Genomic DNA, 24,522 nt, shown 5'->3' with positions numbered 1-24,522 from the left:
TACACATTACAACATGAACAAGACTGGAGACAAGAAGCATCCTCCTCTGACAATTTTATTAGCCATCAGGTCTTATGATATTGTTACTTTCTGCATAGTCTTAATGCAAGTTCAGATACAAGCAATTACATATCTTTCCATTTTTGCAATGTATGCTACCACTGCACGCTGCACACTAAAGATCTGTAGCTAATTTTCACTGCTGTTCCCCCCACCCCAAAATGCAGCTCTATTCATTTCTGTAAATTGTTTTAAAATACTCTGAATGAAGTTTGATATCTGATGAATTAAAATTTGCACATTGTCTTAGCAAATCAATTTGTACTATAGCATGACTTTTTTTCCTGCAGTATGGTACACAGCCAAATCAGAATATTCACCCTCACACACATTTACTAACTTCTCATTTAAAACAATGCAATATTTGCTAATTGCTGCTTCTTTCCTCAGTTTCCACCACAGACTTGCCTACCTTGTCTGTAGGGCTTTGGATGACACTTCCAACAGTGTCGAATTTCTGTTTATGGTAGCATTAAAGCAGCGTTCTTGCTTTATACATTCCACTACAACTATCTGCTTTGTAACAAACAAATTAATTATTGACAATCACATGTGTTGCATGACATCTACATAAATACACCTGTAGCTGAATCAGTTTCAAATTTTTTGTGTCTCCTTTTAATTTCATCTGAAGTTAGAGCCACTTTAATCCTCAATATCTAAAACACTTTCAGAGAAAATTGATTTAGCAGATCTCTTACACTGTAAGAAATATTGTTACTTTGAAGACCTGAACTACCTTTATCACACATATTTACTTACATAGCGTTACGATGACCCAGTAAATATTAAGGATTAATTATTTTGCTTACATACTAATTTAGACAAGACTGAGGTTGAAGTGGTATTTTCAGAATACTTTCTTCAAGTGGCACCACAGCTGGAGGACATTTTGAAACTTATCTTCAGCAGCTTTCTTCAAGACTACCACTGACAACTTCTAAATCTAATGAAATAGTTCTAATTAATTAATGGAAACTCTCACATAAAGATGTGAAACAAATACTAACAAAGAGAAAGAGGGGCTGGCCAGTACTTACCTCAGCTCAGTACAGATGATAGATACACAAAACAGAACAGAAAATTTACGTATCCTAGCTTTCATCAGGGAGGAGAGGGGGGAAAAAAGGGGAAGAAGGGAAAGTGGATTCAGTTACTCACAACCCAGGTTATGAAGCAACAGGGGAAAGAAAAACAGTGAGGGTAGCAAAGATGGAGGCATGGATGTGAGAGGAAAGCCAAAGATATTGTACTGTAAGTACTGTGCCAGCTTCAAACCAAAGAGGATGCATACAGAAGTAAAGAGGTATATAGCATAAAGATAAACACAACTGTGTAGGATGAAAAGATGCGTGAATGGCTATAAGAGGAAAGGGAAAGAGGAGAAGACTGAAGAGTAAATGGGAGTGAGGTTGGTTAACGTAGGTTCAGTCCAGGGGGATGGCGGGATGAAAGGATGTGTTGGAGTGCAAGTTCCCATCTCCACAGTTCCGAGGGACTGGTGTTGGGTGGGAGAAGCCAAATGGCACGTACGGTGTAGCAGGTTCCTAGGTCCCTAGAATTATGCTGGAGAGCATGCTCTGCTATTGGGTATTGGACATCTCCTTGTAAAACATACACAATTCAAGGCAGGGCCACATGTGAAACAATACATCTCATTTTATCAGCTGACATGCCTGCACTGCACAGCCTTTTACATTGGTATGACAACACCTAAACTGGCTGAGCACATGAACGGGCACAGACGAACTGTCTGCCTAGGGGATGAGGTGGTGCCAGCACTTCTGCTTAAGCTGATGGAGGTGAGGAAGCCAAGTCAATCGGGCATCGAAAACCATGAATGGTACAACGCCGACAGAAGTGCGTAACACACGACTTTGCAGCCGAAAACTGGAAACCATAGACTACAGCCCATGACCGCGCCTTTTGGATTGCTCCCTGTAGGTGCTGCTCAGCAACACCAGTACTGTTGGAGCAGTAAGACATGCAGAAGTCATCTGGATACAGAGAAGGTGAGGTGGATTACCCTGCAGCTGCTGCTAGACCATTAATGGCCATTAAAAATAGAGACGCACTCAATACGGAGCCCTGCGGGACTCCATTCTCCTGGATATGGGGGAACTATGGGAGGCACCAACTATGACACGGAAAGTATGAAGTGACAGGTAATTGTGGATGAAAATCAGGAGCGGGCCTTGGAGACCCAACTCGTATAATGTGGCAAGGATATGATGTCGCCAGGTCGTGTCATACGCTTATTGTAAATCAAAAAAGATGGCAGCCAGGTGTTGGAATCTGGAAAAGGCTGTTTGGATGGCAGACTGAAGTGACACAAAATTATCAGTGGTAGAGCGACCCTGGCGGAAGCCGCCCTGACATGGAGCCAGTAGACAGAGAGAGAGAGAGAGAGAGAGAGAGAGAGAGAGAGAGAGAGAGAGAGAGGCTGCCATTTTCAGAGCATGTCAGTCATCTTATTTTCAAGCAGCAAAAGCCCCCCCCCCCTCGCCCCTCCACTGTAACCACCCAATTGATTGTCTGGGTGAAAGCAGTTCCATCTTACACATGCTATAAGAAGTTCCAGTGGTGGATTTTCGTTAATAAAAGCAAAATTCCAAAGCCACACACTAGAGAGCTGCACGCTCCACATTTGACCAGATAAGCCCGATGCTCAAGGGCAGACAGCCATCATGTCTGGTCCCATGTGACTCTGCTCAGTCACATAACTGCATCATGTCTGTTGTCTGGACTCTGGATGTGTGAATAATCAAGCATGACCTGTCTTTGCTGACATATCACCTCACCTCTCCACACTGCACAAACCCAAAGCCAGTGCCTCTCTCTCAACACAAAAGCAACATTTCTAAGAACACTTATGTGACACAGTTAACATCATACAATACATGGAAAATAATTCGGTATTCATTACAAGCACAGAAAAAGAGACTCATTCCAAACAGAAGATTTATTCTACTTGTCAGTAATAGGAACTACATACACTTTAAACAAATTTAATCCCTGGAATCTAGGAGAAGACTATTTGTACAAAGAAAACATACCAAGAATATTATATATTCACAGCTGTAACTTCTCATTTCAAGAAAATTTACAGTTACTGTTGATGAGCAGTAGATCACTGACACAGTCTGTATTTAAATGGTTGTGCCAATTTGTTAACAACGTGCTAGCTTTTTCAAAATCTAAAGCCCTGATCACTAGGTTCACTTGCTGCAGGAATACATAAAATACTTCATGTAACTGCAGCTATCACTGGTAAATCCTTTTCATGCCTGCAAAATCACTTTAACATGCCATCATCTTCAACATGTATTAAAATATAGATACCAACTTCACCTGCAGTGTAGATTATGTTATTCTTCAGTCCTTGAAACAATCTCTCTTTCTGGGTGGCGGTGACTTTATATTTCAAGGCTCTATGTTAACAAATAACAGAGGGAGAGTAATGATAGAGAACTTCATTATAGTGTACCCAAACAAATAGTATTTTATGTTGATAATATATTGTATGAATTATAATACTTCGTCAGGCTGTAAGACACTGCACCATCTTCACAAAAATGATTGCATTAACAATTGCCTGTAGCACCTGCGAAACTAGTTTATCACACACTACTAAGATTTTCCTGTTTTTCATTTACGTAAGCATATTGAGATCACAGAAAAATGGTCAAAGGAATGTAGCAATTTTATGTTTGGAAGTAATTACAACCTTCTCACATAGAAAAATAAAAGCTCAGTTTTTAATCCCTTTTAACCCTTTGCATCTCCCATTAACAAATACATATCTATCAGTACAGATCAGTTAGGCTACTTAATTAAAATTCTATCTTTTCCTCATATCATACAGAAACAGTACTTGTAACTGCAGTAATTTAACACTCTTCACAACCATTTTCATTGACACTGCAGATTTGTCATCAAAACAAAGAAGAATTAATAACTGTAAGTTCTTTTTTCTTCTAATTCATCTATGGCCTCTTTAAATGGGTTCAGAATATGCAGATTCTTCCCGGAAGCTCATTACCATATCTCTGTAACCTGTAAGCAGAATTCTCATCTGTCACTAAAACAACAATTCATTATACTTAAAGTATAAGGACTCTAGCACTGTTCTAGTGTGTACTGACCTATTGTTTCAAAGATGACTTCAAAGATAAGCAGAGATCACTTTTCTACATGCACCATACAATTTGGAGTATTTATTGTTGCTTTGACGTTTGGGGCATCATTACACAAAAACCTATATCCGTCAAATGTGTGTAAGTGCTGTGTTAATATGAGCAGCACAAACAAGGCTTTCTCGGCTTTCCAAAGGTTTTATTATACTGGTACATGGGTCGGACACAAAAACATAATCATGCATGTCTGACGAAGTGTTCACCAGTCATGCTCATTTCTATTTCATTTTTAATATTTGCTTCCATCTTTTAATGTCCAGGAATTTAGCTGTAAATAAAACATTATGCACAAGAGACAAACCTGTGTTTATGTAAATTGCTGTAAGTGTCAAATAATGAATCTCACTATGTGAGTCAGCCCACAATCAGCTGTTGCAGCAGCCATAACAACAGAAGGTGTTATGTTGTTTCAAACAGCATCAACCTGTTCTTTGACATGTCTGTTGATAGTAGAGGGACAGCAAGACATGAAACACTGACTTCTCCATAATGTGTGCCTACACCTTCTTGGCAAAGTTCTTTGAAACCTCCACCAGAAACAGCACTAAGAAGTCTCATATTTTTTGCACACATTATGTTGTTGTACTAGTTTTTATTACTGCCTATGTCTGTTATAGCCTTGAGCGACCGGTGAGCAGTGCATGGCAGGGAACAGAGATGCGAAGCCACCAGGCAGGGGAGCCACTGGAGGTATCTATAACTACGAACAGACAAAACAGATGAACAAGTAGAGGACAACAGACACTACGACCGACCAGGACACAACATGAGGCAAGCAAGCAAGAACTGAGGTGATAAATACGGCAAGACAACAACAACAACAACAACAACAACACCACAGGAACATTCCAAACGACAGTAGGTATCTCAACACACCCAACAGGATTGCAGTACAGCTGAGATTCGCACGTGAACTACGGCAAGTATCAAACTACTCGGGTAGCACTGTACCACTTCGCAGCTGCCTAAATACCTGACTGCAGGAAACGCAACTGGCTGCGGACTTCAAGTGGTACAGAGAGTGGCGCACTCGTACGATGAGGCTCACGGTGCAGGCGCGCACCAGAGCACGGAGACCCTTAGTGAGTACCCAGGTCCATACCATCTGTCACGCATTCAACTTCTGCACGTATCGACACCAAGATTGTCAGTGTGGGATTTCATATAACTATGTATCTTTAAATGAGTTGTTCCCTAATGGAAACACAGTAATGTAGAGCAAGTTATGCATGATGCGTATCCAGTGGACTGTCTGTTTTGTCCACAATCAACAGAAATTTCTTCCATAGTTTGCTTTTTAGATCTCCCTATTTCTTTAATGTCATTGCATCGGTTTCAGTCTTACTGCACAGGCTTCATCACACTGCATCATTACAGACAGACACACCACAAATGCTGGCTGTAATTGTACACACATAAAAGACATGTTTATCATCTTTGGAGTTAGACATTCGGTCATGGCTTCTATCCTCAGCCACAACAGCTGATGTGAGCAACCTATCCAGCTAGGCTGTGCTCACCCCATGTCTCATTTTGTGCTTGCTTACTCGGTCATGCACGACTCTACCAGACAGTGCTCATTGTGAACAGACCTCACTGAATAGCACCAGCTCTTCACTCAACGATATAGGTATCAGGAATGTGTAAACATGGGCTTATTTCATTCCCGGCCATATGTGAACTGTATTGACAAAAAATGTGGTTTTGCACTACTGTGCAAGCACTTTAAGAGAGAACAATAATCAGTCACACTTTTTATTCACTTACTCTCCTAGCACAGCTACACATCTAAAATCTCATTCATTCACATATACCAACTTACAATGTTTGCCTTTATTTTCTTAAAAACAGAACTATATTATCAAATACTATCACAATTTCTGCAACAAGAACTTCAATTCATAAAAGTTAACATTTTTAAAAGAGGCCTTCCAAGACAATTCAAGTTAACAACTGTTAAACACAGGATAATCTGAAGCAATTGATTGAGATGTAAAACAACTTTAAGTTGTAAAACAACAATGTTAAGAATTAACGATTATGTTTGGAAAAATTATGTGAAACTGTGTGTGTAGAGAAGTGTAGTTGATATTTGAAAACCTTCCCCGCCCCTCATCTGATAATAATAAAAATTCCACGTACATTTTTGGAAACATTTCCTGTTGAACCACACTGTATGCACTCACTCACATAACATGAGAAAACAGTTATATGAAAACAAATTACACAGAAATCATCACGTAGACATATCCACAGCACCTGTTAATGATTCTGAAAGTTGGGTCCCATATATAAATCATAAGAAAATATGTTTCATGGTGGTGGCTCAAGTATTTAGAAGTTCACAACAACAAATAATATTTAATATAACTTTCTCTCAAAACAAGTGTTACGTACATTCAAGCAGTGTACTACAACAATATAAAATGAAGCAGTCTTATTTTTCATGTAGTAACAACTGCATTTGAATATCATGTATCATATCATATCACTGATATTATTGACCAAATTTTAAAAATCCATTTCTTATGAGGACTATTTACGCAGTACATGTAAAATATCAAATAATGATTCCAACTTCATCAAGCAGTCAAAAAACTACTTGTTACTTGTCATCCAGATATATAAAATTTTCTATTCGTTCATTCTTCTCCTACTTAGCATCTTCATTGCGATCGTGGATGGGAACAGTGTCTTTATTTCGCACATTAGGGTTTAAATGCACATCAAAACTTGGATCATTTTCTGTTGCTATGCGCCCAAGCCAAGAAAATATCATTATAAGAGTAAACAAGCCTATTAAGAAAAGTATAACAGCCATCAAGTAGCGCCGATACAGAGGGCCTGGCTTCTTGTTTCGTAGTGCAGGACCAGAAGCTGTTCTGAAATAGATGATAAACGAAAATGATGCAAACTGACAGTAAGAAATTTGAAGGAAAGTCACATTAGTATACATACTTAGTGAATCACAAATAATTTGACAGTTTATTCTACAAAATACTAACTGAACTGGTAACTAGCTGTAGTAACAAAAATATAGAAAATAAGATAGTCATTAAAAATTCAAATGTTTAAATGGCGTAGTGCTTACTTACATGCTAAGAGACAAATCATAAATGTCTTATTTCCTGAGAATAATATGTTCTCTTTTATTATGAAGCAGCAGAAGTTTATCCTTTAAAAGTTTTGCTGGTACTCAAAGGAATTGTACAACAGGAAAGTATGTCTGAACAAACAGCAAAATGATCACTCCCAAGCTAGCAGTACTGACAGCAGTGAATAGCTTTCTTAATCTCAGAAGGCTACATTAGATCAGAAAAGCTTGATGAGAAGACACATGCCACTACAAATCAGGGTAAACAACAACTTCTCACAATGGTGAAGCATTTCATAATGCCAGTCACCAGCTGGCACGAGAGTTGAAGGGATTTCTCTGCATATGTATGAGCTACATAAGCCGTGGTTGGTACAATGGGAGTAACAGTTGCCAGAATTTACAGATATGCAAATGAATGGGCTGAAGGTATTTACACAGAGAGACAAGGTATGAACGAAATCACACATAGTGAACAACAGTGTACAGAAATGTTTTATGTGTAGAAACATAATGTACAGGCTATTAAAAATCTTGCTAAAAAATGGGGGGGGGGGAGGGGGGGCAGGTGCTAAGTTACTTGCACTCAGTCTCCAGCATGTCAGTCTATTACAATATAAGGGTACAAATAGTGAATCTACAATATCTACAGTAAACAAAACACTCAGCAACTGTTATAACATGAACTGTTATATGCCATGAGGAGAAAACACTAACATGATACAGGTATTGGAAAGTAAAGTGAAGAGCGAGAGAGGAGAGAAGAGAAGCAAAGTGAGGGGACAATTTGCAATGAGAGAGATTGAGACGGAAGAGAAGAGGAGAAGGACAGGAAGCGGTGGTGACATGGAGAGAGAAAAGAACAGGACAGGCGGGAAGGGATGGAGGGAGATGGAGGGAGAGAGAGAGAGAGAGAGAGAGAGAGAGAGAGAGAGAGAGAGATGAAGGGGGGCTGGAGGAAGCAAAGGAGTAGTCAGAGAGAGGTGTGTGTGTGTGTGTGTGTGTGTGTGTGTGTGTGTGTGTGTGTGTGTGTGCGCGTAGGCAAAGGTGTAGTCAGTGAGAGAGCTCGGTCAGAGAGTGAGAGTGGGTGAGTGAGTGAGAGAGAGAGAGAGAGAGAGAGAGAGAGAGAGAGAGAGAGAGAGAGGTTGGATGGGAGGAGTAGGAGGGTATGCAAAGACGTGGACAGAGAGAGAGAGAGAGAGAGAGAGAGAGAGAGAGAGAGGTTGGATGGGAGGAGTAGGAGGGTATGCAAAGACGTGGACAGAGAGAGGTTGGAGTGGGGGTGGGTGGGTAGGCGAAGGAGAAGTCAAGAGAGTCATTGGAAGGAAGGGGGGGGGGGGGGCGCAGGTGAAGGAGTAGTCGGAGAAAGAAGGTAGGGGTAGACAAATGAGTAGATTGGGTGGGTGCAGATTATGAGACTGAACAGGAAGGTCACCTGTCTTTTCATCAAGAGAGAGTCCATCTAGATCTGGAGTTAGTGAAGTGTACCAAACATTTGATCAAATTATGTAGCAATGGTAAAATCAATACACTGAAAGCAGTACTGATGCCAGGGCGGAGAAAAAATTTAAGAGAGAGGTATAAGCATATGGGTCAGCCAGTTTGTAAGTCAAAGGACAGACAAGGGTTCATCTGTGTCAGAAGATACCACCCCCCCTGCCCAGTCTGCCAGGGGTAGGGGTAGGGGAGGGGCCATCAGAGAGAGGTGATGGGGGCAGGGATCGCCAGAGAAGGGGCTGGGGCCACCGGAGAGGAGGAGTGAGGCTGTGAGAGATGGGGGTTGGACCACCGGAGGGGAGCACACTGCTGCAGAGTGAAAAATTCTTTCTAGTGTCTAAAATTGCTCTACACTTGTACCATGCCATGTAGTGAGTGCTGAATGTAGACATATTATTGTGAAATTATATATACAGAAAAAAGAAGTGTAAAATGAAACAATTTAAACACTCTCATAAAAACACTACATGTTACTGTCCAACGGGAGATGTAAAACCAGTTTCTCCTGGGTGGTCTTGGGTTTAAAAAAATGTGAACTAAATATTATGATAAATTTTATAAAGAACCAACAAGTTATGCCAAGGAAGAAGAGAGAGAACTGCAATGGATATGTTATTCCATGGACTCTTGCACTTCTATGCATGAACTATCGTTCCTTTGTCATTCGCTTATCTTATCTGCTTGGATTCGGACCTAAGAGGACGTTCTTGTGTAAAGCTCATCTTGGTGTACCAGTTGATAATATACGTTGTACTTAAAACCAGAAAAATATAATGATTATTTTGTCAAAAGAATTTGTGTATGCGGTCAATCAATTTGTAAACTGATACCTGGATTGTCCTAAGTAGATATGGGCCTTAACAAAGAATTTTCATTGTTAGGCGCCATCTTAGAAAATCTTTAACATTTTTCTTTTCGCTCATCTATGAGACATGCCGTCGTTTAGGACAATTAACTTTCTTTCAGATCCTACGAGCTCAGCGGACACTGATAATAATTTAACAATTTTTACTTACAGCTTTTCTTTATATAACGAGATAACATCCCAGGCAGAAAAGGTCTTGTCACAGGATTCCAATTCCATTATAGGATATCATTTGTAGATGCTACTCTTGTTATATTGGGGAATCGAGATGAAACCACGATATTAAGTTACGTATTGCAGTAGTTTACATCGAACAGACTTGTAAAATGTTCTCGGGTGCAATAAGCACACGACTACTCATGAGCCTGGAATAATACCTGTGGTGTCGGGTAAAGAAGGAAAGGACAATTAATTATCGACGATTACATAACTACCCTGAGAACTGAGCTAGTTTATTAATTACTAATCTGTGTTGAGCTAACTTAAAAAAGATATTGCACTATTACGAACATTCTTGTGAGTCATTTGCAGAAAAGTGTTTTCAACTGGTACTATTGAGTCACTAAGAATATGATTACATTGGCAGACTACCGTATATTTTTACATATCACTGTTTTTATATTTTTACATTACACCACCTAAACCACGGTTTTAGAGGTATTTGTGTAAACAATAGTAGTATCCTGATCATTCTTAAAAGTGAGAGGAACAAACACTGAAAACAGGTCATAGGGATGAAAACTTTATGTCCTGGAAATATTGGTCCTAATCCATGGTCAGGGTACTAACCCAGAGGGGTGAGGGAACATGAGGGTACATTCTAAGGGGGTTAGGCAGGGGTCCCAGCATGGGACATGAACTGGTAATGCCACCCGAGGACTTGTGTCAGGAAGGCTGATGACCCTTATATGCCAAAAAATTTAATAACACAACCAAAATGACACCGCTTAGTGAGTAGACTTTTCACCTAAAAAAATTAAGAAGTTGAATGACTACAAAATTGCCAGATGGTGATTGACCAAGTGAGCAAGACATGGCAATGGCAGGTGTCAGGAAAACGGCAATGGCCAGTCCTACCCCACAGTGATTTACTGGGTCCAATAACTTCATAGCTGAGGGTGTTACTGAGCCTAAACCTGGCAAACATTGCCCAATCATAATGAGACCAGGGCATAATAAATATGAAGAAGAGTAGTGCGAAGAGCAGATGGCACGAAATGGAAGGGCCGACAAGGAGAGGGGAAGGGGCAGGAGAAGGCTCTGCCAGGGAGAGGAGGGGAGGGGGGCAGGAGAAGGCTCTGCCAGGGAGAGGAGGGGAGGGGGGCAGGAGAAGGCGCTGCGGGGGAGAGGAGGGGGGGGCAGGAGAAGGCGCTGCGGGGGAGAGGAGGGGGGGGAGCAGGAGAAGGCGCTGCGGGGGAGAGGAGGGGGGGGAGCAGGAGAAGGCGCTGCCGGGGAGAGGGGGAGGGGCAGGAGAAGGTGCCCTGCCGGGAAGAGGGAGAGGGGCAAGAGGATGTCACCGAAGAGGGGTGATGGGCCATTAGGGAGAGGAAGAGAGGTAGGCGAAGGTGCCAGGGAAGGGCAGGTGAAGAGGCTGCTGGTGAGTGGGTGTGTGGCCGCCAGAGAAGGGGGAGGGGCTGCCTGAGAGGGGGGAGGGGCTGTTGGGGAGAGGGTGGGGGGGCTGCTGGAGAGAGAGGAGGGACTGCTGGGGAGAGATGGAGGGGGAGGGGCATTGGGGAGAGAGGTAGGAAGAGGGAGTGTGAGGCCACCAAGTCCACGTAGTCAGTAATGAATGTAGATATATTGTTGTGAAATTAAATATTAAAAAAAAGTGTAAAATGAAGTAATTTAAATATTGCCAAAGAGACATATTATCGGTGGTAACGCCACAATTATTTAATACAAAACTTACCTCCACCATCTGAAGAACCAGTCTATTGCAGATCGCCTCTTATATTTATTTTCATCATGGTCAAACGATGTATCTTTTACCTCATCTAGAGCTTCAAATACTCGACGAGGTGCATGGCCTGTAAGAGATACCTTAAGGAATGATTCATCATGGATGAGGGAAAAATTACATGGAACTGATGATAATAAAGAAAAATAAGTTTCCAGACATGTCTTCAATTTCATAGTCCTGAAGGATTGTAAAAAAAGTGAACAAACAGTCTAAATATAAATCTAGATAGAGCATAAGTCTCTTGCCCACATTTATCACACAATACTCTCATATTGAACTTAGTATTTCATATTGAAAATGTCATTAAACTGATTCAATAAAAGCATTTGATTGTTTACCATGGCTGATAACTAGGAAATACATTGAAGTCCGTATAATAAGTAAGCTTTCCCACAGCATAGTTTCTGCACCTCAATACAATTTCCAACATGTAACATTGTAAACACAGCACCATTAAAAAAGTACAATTAATTAATTGTTTGTTTAAATATTCATATTGTGGTAGAAACCCTGGTTAGTCTCTGCCCAAGATTGATTAATTGCTCATGCTTGTTGATTACTTCAACTGTGCATTTATAGTTCAAATAATTTTATAAAATATGGTCACCAGGTGCGAGTTACTCAATGATTGCCTGAAAAGAGCAACCAATCACAAAAATTGGAATAGGGTCCACAGAAATTCTCTGGACCAAAGGACATCAATTTGATCCTACTGGCAGTGTTGGACACCAATACTTTGACTGTGGATCAATCCCAGAGCTGCAGGAATGGATGAGGGTAGCAATGCACAATCTATCATTTAGGCTGGGAATGAAAAAGAATTTATGAATACCCAGTTCCTGGTAAAAACTGCATATATTCTTAATGACCTTCTTAATGATAAGATTTGATGAGAAAAAAGTACAAGATTCAGTGGAGAACAGGAGAAATAAGAGGAACAATTGTATCAGCGTTTTGCTATACGTGGAGAGCTTACCTGCATACTGTAACATAGTTTGCTGTAGCAACAATGACTTCAAAGGTTCACAGACCAGATGTCAGAAGCACAAGATGACTCCTCTAACATTGCCCACCTAGAATTGACTTCTTACTTGGTCACAAAAACCATGGCTTTTCTCCTGCGATTGGCTTCAGAAAAGCTCTTGCAATGGCTTTTTCCATGTTGCCAACCTAACTGGTGCTTTAGGCGTGCTCATCTCACAACAAAAAAAGTTTTCTCTGTTAAGCTCCTCAGTAAAATCGATTCTGCACAAGGAAATTATGTTCTGTACAGAGTTTGAACTTAACAGCCTCTCTTTCACACCTGGTTTCAAAAAGCAGCCATTGTACAAAATTTCCCCGATTTGGCCAAGAAATGTGTGTCTCAAAACAAGAACTATGCCATAACTCTTAACTCCCTCCCTCACATCACTGACTTTTAAAACTGCATCTATAGATACACAACACTGCCGCATTATCTCTTGTCTAGCTGTGTAATAACAAATCAAAATATTGGTACCATTAGAACATTTAATTACTAACTGGAATAATGAATCTCTCTCTCTCTCTCTCTCTCTCTCTCTCTCTCTCTCTCTCTCTCTCTCTCTCTGTGTGTGTGTGTGTGTGTGTGTGTGTGTGTGTGTGTGTGGGTGGGTGGATGCAGTGGCATGTGGAGCAGTGGTGGTGGTGGTGGTGGTGGTGGTGGTGGTGGAAGGGGGAGGAGATTGCAGGAAAGGAATGCATGCTTAGTTCTTTGGATATTCTAGCACATTAAGTAACAAATATAATACGATGGTGAAAATTGACAAGACAAGCCTAATTACAGAAATTAAATTGTGCTTTGGCTAATGAGGATTATCTTTATTCAAAATGTGATACTGTATAGAGTGTGGATCCTCCAATATCATTTCCCACAGCTGAAAATAACATAGGCAATGAAAAATTGTACTGTAGGTGCCTCATACAGACTTGGAAATTTGTTTTACTTACCACCAGGCACCAGCTGTGCATGTGGAAGTCATCACTTCAACAGAACATCATTTCAACATAACACAGTAACATAACAATAAGTGTGGCTAGAACCTTTTTCAAACCATGAATCATTTATTGGCCCTGTCTCAGACGTATCCTGTGATGTTTAACCTTATCTCTCCCCTCCTTTACCCTCTCTCTCCTCTCTCCACACTTCCCCTTCCTTTCTGCTTTTATCTTTGTCATTTGCTCAATTGTATTTACTTTGGGAAAAACAAGACTCACAGTGCTGAAGGAATGTTTTTAAAGAAAAAGTTGAACTTTCCACCTTTACTAACTCATTTCTGTCTATACAATGAAATCAAGTTATTGTTTATGATCCTGCAATGCACAACAGCCATTAGTGTGTGTGTGCATACTACTCATAACTATTTCAGATTCCAATGAAGATGAAATTTCACTGCTTGTGAATCTTGCGTTTCTGTTACTCAAAGTTAAATAAAAGTGGACACACATTGGTGTACAAAAGGTAAGTGCTTCAGATGGTAATGTACAAGAAAATATTGTTCCACACAGTGAGCATACAATTGTGTGCTTTTCAGAGAACAGGCAGAGGACTGTGCAAATCAATTAAGAATAAAAGAGTTGTAATACCATGTTCTCATCATGAAATTCATGAGGAAAGTTATTATGTGTTGTAGAAATACTCTCTCCCACAGTAAAAGAGGGGGGGAGGGGGGAAGGGGGGGTGGTTTTCTGTTTCACAAAGAGCATATTCAATATGAAAGGTTATTTTATGAGTCACCATCTCCGTAAACAGAACATTTCAGCTGATTAAACCTAAATTGCAGTTATTCTATGGTACTCTTCTGAATACCACTAACAGAAGAATATGCAGGGTATGACAATGTACAGATCCTTGATATAATGCACCTACCTCAAACACTTTAAATGGTAAGAGGAAAACGATATTTATCCAATATTTTTTGCATATACCAACCTGCTGAAGTAGGGAAGCTCTCTGCACGACTAAATGCTGAAGTGGTTTCTTCAACATGAACAATGGAATGTGGATTTTCATCTGAAACGGTTTGCTGGTAGTCCGAATTTGGTACCATTGTTCGTTTTGGAGTACTCTGTCTCTGGTTGTTGCTGGCACTTGCAACTGACCGTACATCATCTGATCTTGCTACATTTGGTACATCATCAGCAGTTAGCTTTGCTTTATCACTAGGTGGTTTTTGTTCCTTGTCCTCGCTAAGCTGCAAGTAAAATAACATAGTAAATAACTATAAAATTTACTGTGATAGTTTAGAAGGTTACAGTGGCTCATTAAAAACAGTTTTAAAGCAACAAAAATATTAATCAATTTTCTGCCTGCTACATCACATCAAACCCTAATGCATGGTACTTAGGTAAACAGGGCTTTCTTCAATATCGTGCACAAGATGAATGGTTTTCCTGCCTAAAATTCATTAGCAGCTACTGATTTATGATTTTGCTCATACTTTTCAACAATGTCATTTCAATTTAACTTGCTACACCTGTACAGAGCTTAATGTCTTACAAATCATTCACACGGTCTCTCATATTTTTGCAAAATTTAAGGCAGTACTCACCTTCACAAACCACACTCTATGAAGATTATCTATAAATCATCAAGAAATATGCTTCTTATGGGGAAGAACCATATCTGACTGCACTTTTTCTCAAACTTTGAAACAACTCAAAACAGAATAAGTAACATTTTAATATAAGTGCAATAAAATTTCCAGAAAGAATGTAAAATTGGACGAATTTACAAGTGTATTGTTGATGAACTTGGGCTCAAAAAGTGGTATGGTACCAGCCCAAATCATCAAAGTAACTTAATCTTCCTTACTCTTGTTCTTTTCAGGCACATATGTATGCTGAAATAGCCATGGATCACTTACTATACATAAAATATATTTCTTTGCTTCATGCTGACCTGCCAGTACTTTCTTGTTTGCATGGAAGTGGAAAATGAATGGCCATGGAACATTCTATTGACAAATGAAGCCCATTTCCATCTACAAGACGTGTTGATACACAGAAATGCAGAATGTGGGGAATGCAAAATCTGCTCACATATCCACCAGTACTGCTTCATTCTGCAAAGGAAACTGTGTGATGGATGTTGACAGTGCCATTTACCAAAAGGACCATATACTTATGAGGGGAAGTGTCCAGCGGGTCTTGTTACTTGTATTGTAACTGGTAAATGCTATGAGAGTTTTTTGCGCACCAATGTCATTCCAACCTTTTAATAGTGTGGATGTGTGGGTAGGAGCATTTTTATGCTCCTCTGCACATTCAACAGCCATTGAAAAAGCTGCTGTAGACACATTCTGGAAACGTTAGAATTATCAGCCATCATTTCCTTACAGCCCAGCAATCCAAATCACCTGATCTTAATTCGTGTGATTTCTGGCTGTGGGGTTAACTGAAAGATGCTGTCTTCAGTGCTCCAATTACAAATTTAACTCAATTGAAGGTACCCATTGTGCAACGCATTCTAAACATGATCCCTGACACACACTGATCTGTTGTGGAACATGCCGTTTCTAGATTTCAACATGTGACAGAAAACTGTGGACAGCAATTGAACATGTCTTGTTCCAGTCTCACGACGATTAAAAACTAATTTCATTGTCAATTTTTATGTGGTTTTCGGACTCAAGACAATTAAAAACTGATTTTTCCTATCCGATATGTTATGGCCTTGCCACTATGCATGTGTGTTTATCCAGTTAACATTGCCACAACCACTAAACGCCAAAGTTGTGTGATCATTTACATTGCGCAGTATGGTTGGTTTAATATGCAACTTTCATTATAGCAATCATATTGCGAGTCATCTGTCATCTGCAGCAAAATCCATTTATGTTATGACACTTAAAATGCCATCTAGTGTGATTTTTTCCCCCAAAATTATTACCCCTTCTTCAACAATATTCCATTCAAATTTGATGCCATTCTGAACAGCATTTTTTTTTTTTTTTTTTTCTACAGCATAATGTATATATATATTCTACATTCCAACTACACTGTTACTCCTAGTCGAACCAGGTGGTAATAACTAAAGTGCAGCTACTCACAGATGTCTAACAGGGGCTGTAATTATCATATGGCAGCAAAACTTGGTAAATATTCTAATGCGTTAATGCAAAACCGAATTCTGCTGACAAAAAATCAGTTCCAATTTTGGCAACCAGATGCAAATCTGACACTGTGAATGCAAGGAATACATATAGATATGTTTCCATATGTAATGGATTAAGAGCGAGACATGGGCACAAAAGGTCAAACAAGTGTGAAAAGCAGTATGTTGAGTTTAATATTAAGCACAGCTTGCACAACTTGTTCAATACGAGCACTGGAGAAGGTGATGACATGCACCCAGCACCAGATGTGCACCTGTTGGCCAAAATTGTAGCTAATTTTTTTTCAGCGTAAATCGCTTCTGCTTTAATGTTTTTGTGAATCTACCAAATTTTGCACCAAATTACAGCCCACACTGGTCCTCTGTGAATAGCTGCTCCTATTTATAACCACCTGATATATTGGAATATAGCAACTGTACCCAAACAAATATGGATTTTTTTTTATAAATACTAAATTATGCGAAACATGAAAATGGAATAACAAAAGGAAACTGCAAAAATTAACAATGGCAGAGTCAGTCTGTCACTACCCTCATATGATCAAGCTGGATCAGACAAAGGTGAGGGGCATACTGACAACTTACTGGTTTCATAAACAAACACAGATTTTAGAAAAACATTTCTGTTACAGTAAGAGTCGCTTTCTTTTTCATGTTGGATTGCTCCCATATTTTCCTTGTTCACACTGTTCTTTCATAAAAGTAGGTGATTTTTATGGGATCCAGTACTGAGTGGAGGGGACGAAATCTTCATTGCAAATGCCCTTCCAAGATAGCCTTTCTGCTTGTGCCTGCATTGAAGCTCTGGCTTTGGTGAGATGCTTTTTGTTTGCCATGACTGTCGTACAGTAAACCTGATGAGACAGTACCTTATGAAAGTTCAGGGATTTAGCGTAAGTATTCATTTAATCACATTAACTTCTTTAGTTTTCTTTTTTTCTCCAGCACAACAAAGCTTTCACTTCAAACCTAGTGGCTGTTGGATTGGAAAGTGCATGCATATATTTTACATTTCACAAGATTGTGAATGATGAAATTACTGGTGTATGAAACAGCATACAGAGCAAGACATCATGTGAAATATCTTATGCTGGATAATGTAGTCACAGAGATTCAACAATTTTAGTAACTGCAAAATGGGCCTTTTCATTATAATGTTTCTGACCCAACAACAGACTTCTCTTTTCCTTCTCTGGTCTTTTATTCTTACACTCACAGTACATACAGGAGGAAGAAAGTTACTTAGGCAGATTATATCTTTCTCTCTATTTGTGTGTTGATGCACCCAGGTACAGCAAATACCATGTAAAAGTAGTGTTCAATATTTTGGGTTTCCTATCAGATCCAACAGAACTCTAATGTACTCACCATTCAGTCCCTAGATGGCTTTTGATGATGAACTATCATATTTATGATCCCATGAGCGAAAACAGAAATACGGTCTATCTATGTGCAGCCCAGCTGCAAAAGTAAGAAGATTAACAAATCTTAACTGGGACTTGCTGACAGGTTCAAACAGAGTGCTGAACTGAGTCTCAAATGCTGTCTGACAGACACACTGTTTTACCTTTTCAACAAGTTTTGCAATGGCATACCCTCCGCTGCAAAGTGTTATGTGCATTCCAGAAAAGTCTTCACTGAGAATTTATTTTCATTACTTCATCCTCAAGATATTGTGCTTGTTTTACAATCTATTTTGTGAGGCAAACTGTCAACTGAGAATGACTGCAAGCCACACTTAATACAATGTATCTGACTTAGTTAACATAACTTCAAAAGTGGCATATTGTTCTACTTATTTGTCAACCAATACCTAAATAACATTGCAGCTTCTGTGCGACTATTAAATGTATATATTCAGTCAGATACATATGTTACTAAATGTCTACTTGCTTACTGAACTAGAAAACATATACTCATTCACACAAGCGACTATTAAATGTATATATTCAGTCAAATACATATGTTACTAAATGTCTACTTGCTTACTGAACTAGAAAACACATACTCATTCACACAAGCACAGTTCTCACACACACAGCCACTGTCTACGAGCACTGGTGCCCGAATGCAACTGCATCTGACACGTGAGCAGCAATCTGCTGGGATGGGTAGTGGGTATAAAGAGCAGCTGTGGGGGAAAGTAGGAGGAGGGAAGTAGGGTTGGGTTGGGAGAAGATGCTGTGCTGCCAGTGGGACCATGCAGGGGATGTGGCGGGGATAGGGTGAGCTGCTAGGTGCGGAGACGCTGTGCTTTGGAGAGGAGGGGGGAGGGGGGGGGTTGAAACGGAGGGGGAAAGAGTGAGGAGACATGAGAGAAGCAGAGAAGAGGAAAGACTAGTAGGTATGTTGATGGGATAGAAGGGTTGCGTAGTGCTGGAGTGGAAGCAGTGAATGGGATAGGTAGGGGGGATAGGGACTAGTGAAGGTTGAGGCTAGGGTGTTATGGGAGTGTAGAATATATTGCAAGGAGAGTTCCCACCTGTGCAATTCAGAAAAGCTGTTGTTGGTAGGAAGGTACCAGATGGCGCAAGCTATGAAGCAGTCACTGGAGTGAAGCACATCATGTTGGGCAGCACGTTCAGCAACTGGGTAGTCCAGCTGTCTGTTGGCCACAGTTCGGCGGTCGCCATTCATGAGGACAGACAGTATGTTATTTGTCATTCCCACATTAGAAAGTGGCACAGTGATTGCAGCTTAGTTTGTAGATCACATGGTTGCTTTCAAAAGTAGCCCTGCATTTGATGGGGTGACGGATAGCTATGACAGGAGTGGAGTACAAGGTCGTCGGTCGACATATAGAAAAGGCCTTACATGTAGGTCTCCTGCATGTATTTGAGTGGCGAAGCTAGGGATTGGAAGCAAGCGTGGAATAGGGATGGACAAATCTATTGTGTTGGTTTGGTGTGTGGTGGAACACTGTTGCAGGAGAGCTGGGTAGGATGGTGGGGAGGATAGTCCTCATTTCATGACATGACGGAAGGTAGTCGAAACTCTGGCAAAGAATGTGATGCAGTTTCTCCAGCCCTGAGTGGTACTGGGTCATGAGTGAACTGTTTCTTTGTGGCCATACTGTGGGTGTGTGGCAGATGGTAGAAGACTGGAGAGAGAAGGCATAGGAGCTCTTTTTGTGGACAAGGTCGTGAGAATAATTTTGGTATGTGAAGACTTCAATGAGATCCTGCTCACCACTACAGATGTGACAACCACAGGTGACTAGGAATAAACTGGATGGCAGCTGTTGAAGTGTAGGTGTTGTTGGCGGTTAGTAGGTTCGATGTGGGTGGATGTAGCGATGTTGCTAACCTTAAAGTGGAGGCCAACATTGAGGAAGGTGATTTGTTGGGTGACTCGAAGGGTGGAGAAGGTGTTGAGGTTCTGGAATTATGTGGATAGGTTGTCCTCGCCCTCAGTACAGACCATGAAGACATCCAATAACTCTGAATCAAGTGAGCAATTTGGGATTCTAGTTGGTTAGAAAGATTTCTCTAGATGGTCCATGAACATGGTTGGCATAGAATGGTGCAATGAGGCTGCTTGTTGCTGTACCATGGCTTTATTTGTAGGTGATGCCCTCAAAGGAGAAGTCTAAACAGATTGTAAGTGGTGCTCTGGACAAGTATGTGCTTGTTAAATTGTTTAAGGACAGAAAAATTCAGAAACTGCTGAGGAAACAAAGGCTGTTGTACTCTTGGTTCAAAAGAGAACACACGTGATGACTGGCAAAGATTAGTAGAGATTCGTGCACCTGTGAAAAAAGCTATGCATGAAGCATACAGCTACTACTGTATTAACTTAGCACAAGATCTGGCTGAGAATCCGAGAAAATTCTGGTCCCATGTAAAATCACTAAGTGGATCTAAGGCTTCTATCCAGTCACTCATTGGCCAGCCTGGTGTGCCAGTCAAAGACAGCAAAGCAGCGGTTTTAAATTTTGTGTTTCAGAAATTGTTCATGCAGGAGAGTCATACAAACAAACCGTCGTTTGACCATCACACAGAGTTCAGTATGGATGACATAATAATACAGATAAACTACTAAAAGAGTTGAAAACAAGTAAGTCAGCAGGCCCAGATGGAAACCCAGTTCAGTTTTATAAAGATTACTCTACAGCATTGGCCTCTTATTTAACTTTCATTTACCATGAATCTTTCGCCCAGGGCAGAGTCCCAAGCGACTGGAAAGACTTAGAGAAATGCATAGTACACACTGTGCTGTCTTACAATATATTTATATGTGTGAATAAATATACTGAAAGACAGCACAGTGTGTTCCATGCATTTCTCCAAGTATAGCAATGCTGTTGACAGTTGCCTGGAAAAAATTGTTTTGACTGGAAAGAAGTGATTGTGATTCTTGTATACAAGAAGGGTAAAAGTACAGACTTGAAAAACTACAAACCAATGTCCTTAACATTACTTTAGAGCGGAATTATAGAGCATATTCTGAGTTCAAATATAATAAGTTTTCTAGAGTCTGAAAAAATCAGAACAGTTTTAGAAAGCATCACTCTCGTGACACTCAGCTTGCCCTTTTCTCACATGACATACTGTGAGCTGTGGATGAAGGGCAACTGGCAGATTTCATATTGCTAGATTTCTGGAAAGTGATCTGGTGGACAAGGTGAGTGGCAACCTGCGGTTGTTTGTTGGTGATGCACTGGTATATGGGAAGGTATCAAAGACAAGTGACTGCAGGATGATACATGACGACTTGGACAAAATTTGAAGTTGATGTGATGAATTGCAGCTGGATCTAAATGTAGATAAATGTAAGTTAATGTGGACGAGGAGGAAAAACAAATCCATAATGTTCAGATACAGCATTAGTAGTGTCCTGCTTGACAGAGTCAGGTCGTTTAAATATCTGGGCGTAATGTTGCACATCGATATAAATGGAACAAGCATTTGAGGTTTGAGGTAGGGAAGGTGAATGGTCGACTGTTTTATTGGCAGAATTATGGGAAGGTGTGGTTCATATGTAAAGCCCCAGGCAACCCATTCTTGAGTACTGCTCTAGTGTTTGGGATCCACACCAGGTCGAATTAAAGGAAGACATCGAAGCAATTCAGAGACGGGCTGCTATATTTGTTACCAGTAGGATCGAACAACAAGCAAGTATTGTAGAGATGCTACAAGAATTCAAACGGGAATCCCTGGAGGGAAGAAGACATTCTTTTCTAGAAACGCTACTGAGAAAATTTAGAGAACTGCATTTGAAGCTAATTGCGCAACAATTCTACTACTGCCAATGTCCAGATTGCTTAAGGACCATGGAGGTAAGGCAAACTAGGGCTCATGTAGAGGCATATAGACAGTCGTTTTCCCCTGGCTGTATTTGTGAGTGGAACAGGAATGGAAACAACTAGTAGTGGTACAGGGTACCATTCACCACACACCATAAACTGGCTCGTGGAGTATGTATGTAGAATTGTGGGTGAAGATACAGTTGGTCATGGTGACCAGGAAACAGGTTGTAGGTTTGGAGCTATTCAGACACTGGGAAAGGCGGTGTTCAATAACAGCAAGGTCCTTAGCAATGGGGTTATTAGTATAATGGAAGGTGATATTGACAGTGAAGAGTGGGGTCCCATGTGAAAATGAACAGAAACTGTGTGGAGTCAGTGTATGAAAAGGTTGGTGTCTTATGTATGGAACAGTAGGTTACAGGTAGTAGGCTGAAGTTGTTGGTCCATGAGATCAGAGATTCTCTCTGTGAGGGCACAGTAACCAGCCACAATGAGGTGTCCTGGGTGGTTGGGTTTATGGACTTTGGGAGGCATGCAGAAGGTACGTATTTGGGGAATGGTGGAGGTGATTGGTGAGGCTCAGGGGAGAGATTCTGGGATGGATCTAAGGATATGAGGAAGGACTGGAGATTTTGCAGGATTTCAGGAATGAAATCACTGTGGGAGGGTTTGTATATGGCTGAATTCCCTGCCATTAACTACTGCATGTGCCCAGTGAAAATCATCTAAAACATCATTTAGTAGACTTATTTCATTTTTGCAACCAGTATAAACTGCAAATATAATTACTAGAGCCTTTTTTGGGATGTAGGATTACAAGGTAAGGACCAGTTTTTGGGTTGTGGATTGCAGTTCTCTCTCTTTCACCTAACTAACCCCTTTTCTTCTCCCCCTCCAGCACTAAACATACATTCTATTCCATCAATACTGGTCTTTTCCTCTTTTCTATTTCTCTCCTGTAACCTCCCTCCCAACACAGTCTCCTGACGCTGCACCTAACAGCCCATTCTGTCCCCACCAGATCCCTACATGACACCACAGACAGCATCTTCCCCACTCCAACCGTGCCGTCACTCACCCTGCCTGCACTGCACTATGCCTCCTCCTCACTCGCACCACCTATCCCAGCATATTACTGCTGCTGCTCATGCCAGACACAGTTGGAGTTGGGTCCCAGTGCCCAGATACAAAGGCTGTGTGTGTGAGTTGTGCCTGTGTGAATGGATGTGTGTTTTCTATTTCAGAAGCATGACTTAGTTTCCAAAAGCTTAAATGTTTAGCAGTCTTTTTCACTGTGTTAGCCTGCGAGTCGACGCCAACCTATCGGTGAGTAGCCATCTATTCCTTTATAATTATTGTTATTCCATCCTGGACCTTCCACTGTTTAAATGTCTGCTTACTGCTTCTTGACATTCAGTCTATTTCCATATATGTTCATTTTTTTCTATTTAAAACTACACACAGCAAACTAATATGAAGAAATAACTTACAAGAGGTAAGCCAAGACCAGCACGAGCCCAATTTACTCCAGCAAGCTGCTGACGTAAGACATCTGCCACTGGTGAAACTAAATTGGGTGCTGGAAACAATCCAACACGACATGATGGGCATGTGTACCCCGCTGGTGCAGTTGTAGGTGGCAACTGCCTTGCATACTGATCCAAACATGCCCAGTGATAGACATCTGAAACACCATTTAGTAGACTATTACTTCATTTCTGCAAGCAGTATAAATTGCAAATATACTTACTGTAAAACTAGTGAGAGATAAAAATTTAACTACATTCTCTTTTACCCTTTTCAGTTCATGCATTATGATTTATTGACTGAACTAGGGATCTACAATTTTGTGTGTCAATCACATACCTCACAAGGCAGTAAGTTCTGTATTTATTTATTTATCTATGTGTCATAAAATATCATGTAATACTTACAAAAGTGGGGACAAATCAATTCACAAGACTGTTCTGTAGATACACAACGTACACACCCTAACAGGCAATAGATGAACTTCTCTTTACAACATTTCTGATGTAAACCAAGCACCACAGCAATTTGCCTTAATGATGACACAGTTCACTAATACTTTCTCATAAAAGTGAAAGATAGGCAAGGTTTAACCTATCAGCAAACAGAAAAATGATGCTCATTCTTCTGGAGTGAGCACCAGGTCTCAACCATTCACTTTCAATTTTATGAACTGCGGCTTCATGGATAAGTAATTGTCAGACTACAAATCCAAAGATTTCGGATTTAATCCCTTATCAGTCCTATGATTTTTTCTGTAGATTATTGCCTCCTCCTCCTCTGACAACGATCTATGGAAGTGAAAAATGCCAAGCTGTACCATAGTTAAGTGTTCATGTTAAACTGTAGGTTTCTCTGTAAGTAACAGGGCGAGTGACTTCAAATATTAGTTAGTAGTGTGTGTGTGTGTGTGTGTGTGTGTGTGTGTGTGCGCGCGCGCG

The 24,522-nt window shown here is 40.5% G+C and overlaps 1 protein-coding gene across 1 annotated transcript in view; it reads right to left on the bottom strand.

The window, feature by feature from the left end:
- Positions 1-5,995: 5,995 nt before the first annotated feature.
- Positions 5,996-24,522, bottom strand: part of LOC124802739 (zinc finger protein-like 1) — a 37,985-nt gene continuing 19,458 nt past the window's right edge. The window contains exons 3-6 of the mRNA XM_047263725.1: positions 23,545-23,738; positions 14,623-14,884; positions 11,622-11,739; positions 5,996-7,138 (exon numbers count right to left, since the gene is read on the bottom strand). Of these exons, the coding sequence (XP_047119681.1) occupies positions 6,910-7,138; positions 11,622-11,739; positions 14,623-14,884; positions 23,545-23,738 (803 nt within the window). The 3' untranslated portion in view covers positions 5,996-6,909. The remainder of the gene's footprint in view (positions 7,139-11,621; positions 11,740-14,622; positions 14,885-23,544; positions 23,739-24,522) is intronic.

This window comes from Schistocerca piceifrons, chromosome 1 (genome assembly GCF_021461385.2).
Source record: "Schistocerca piceifrons isolate TAMUIC-IGC-003096 chromosome 1, iqSchPice1.1, whole genome shotgun sequence".
NCBI lineage: Eukaryota > Metazoa > Arthropoda > Insecta > Orthoptera > Acrididae > Schistocerca > Schistocerca piceifrons.
The sequence above is the reverse complement of the archived record's forward strand: the minus strand, read 5'-3'. Positions and strand labels throughout refer to the sequence as shown.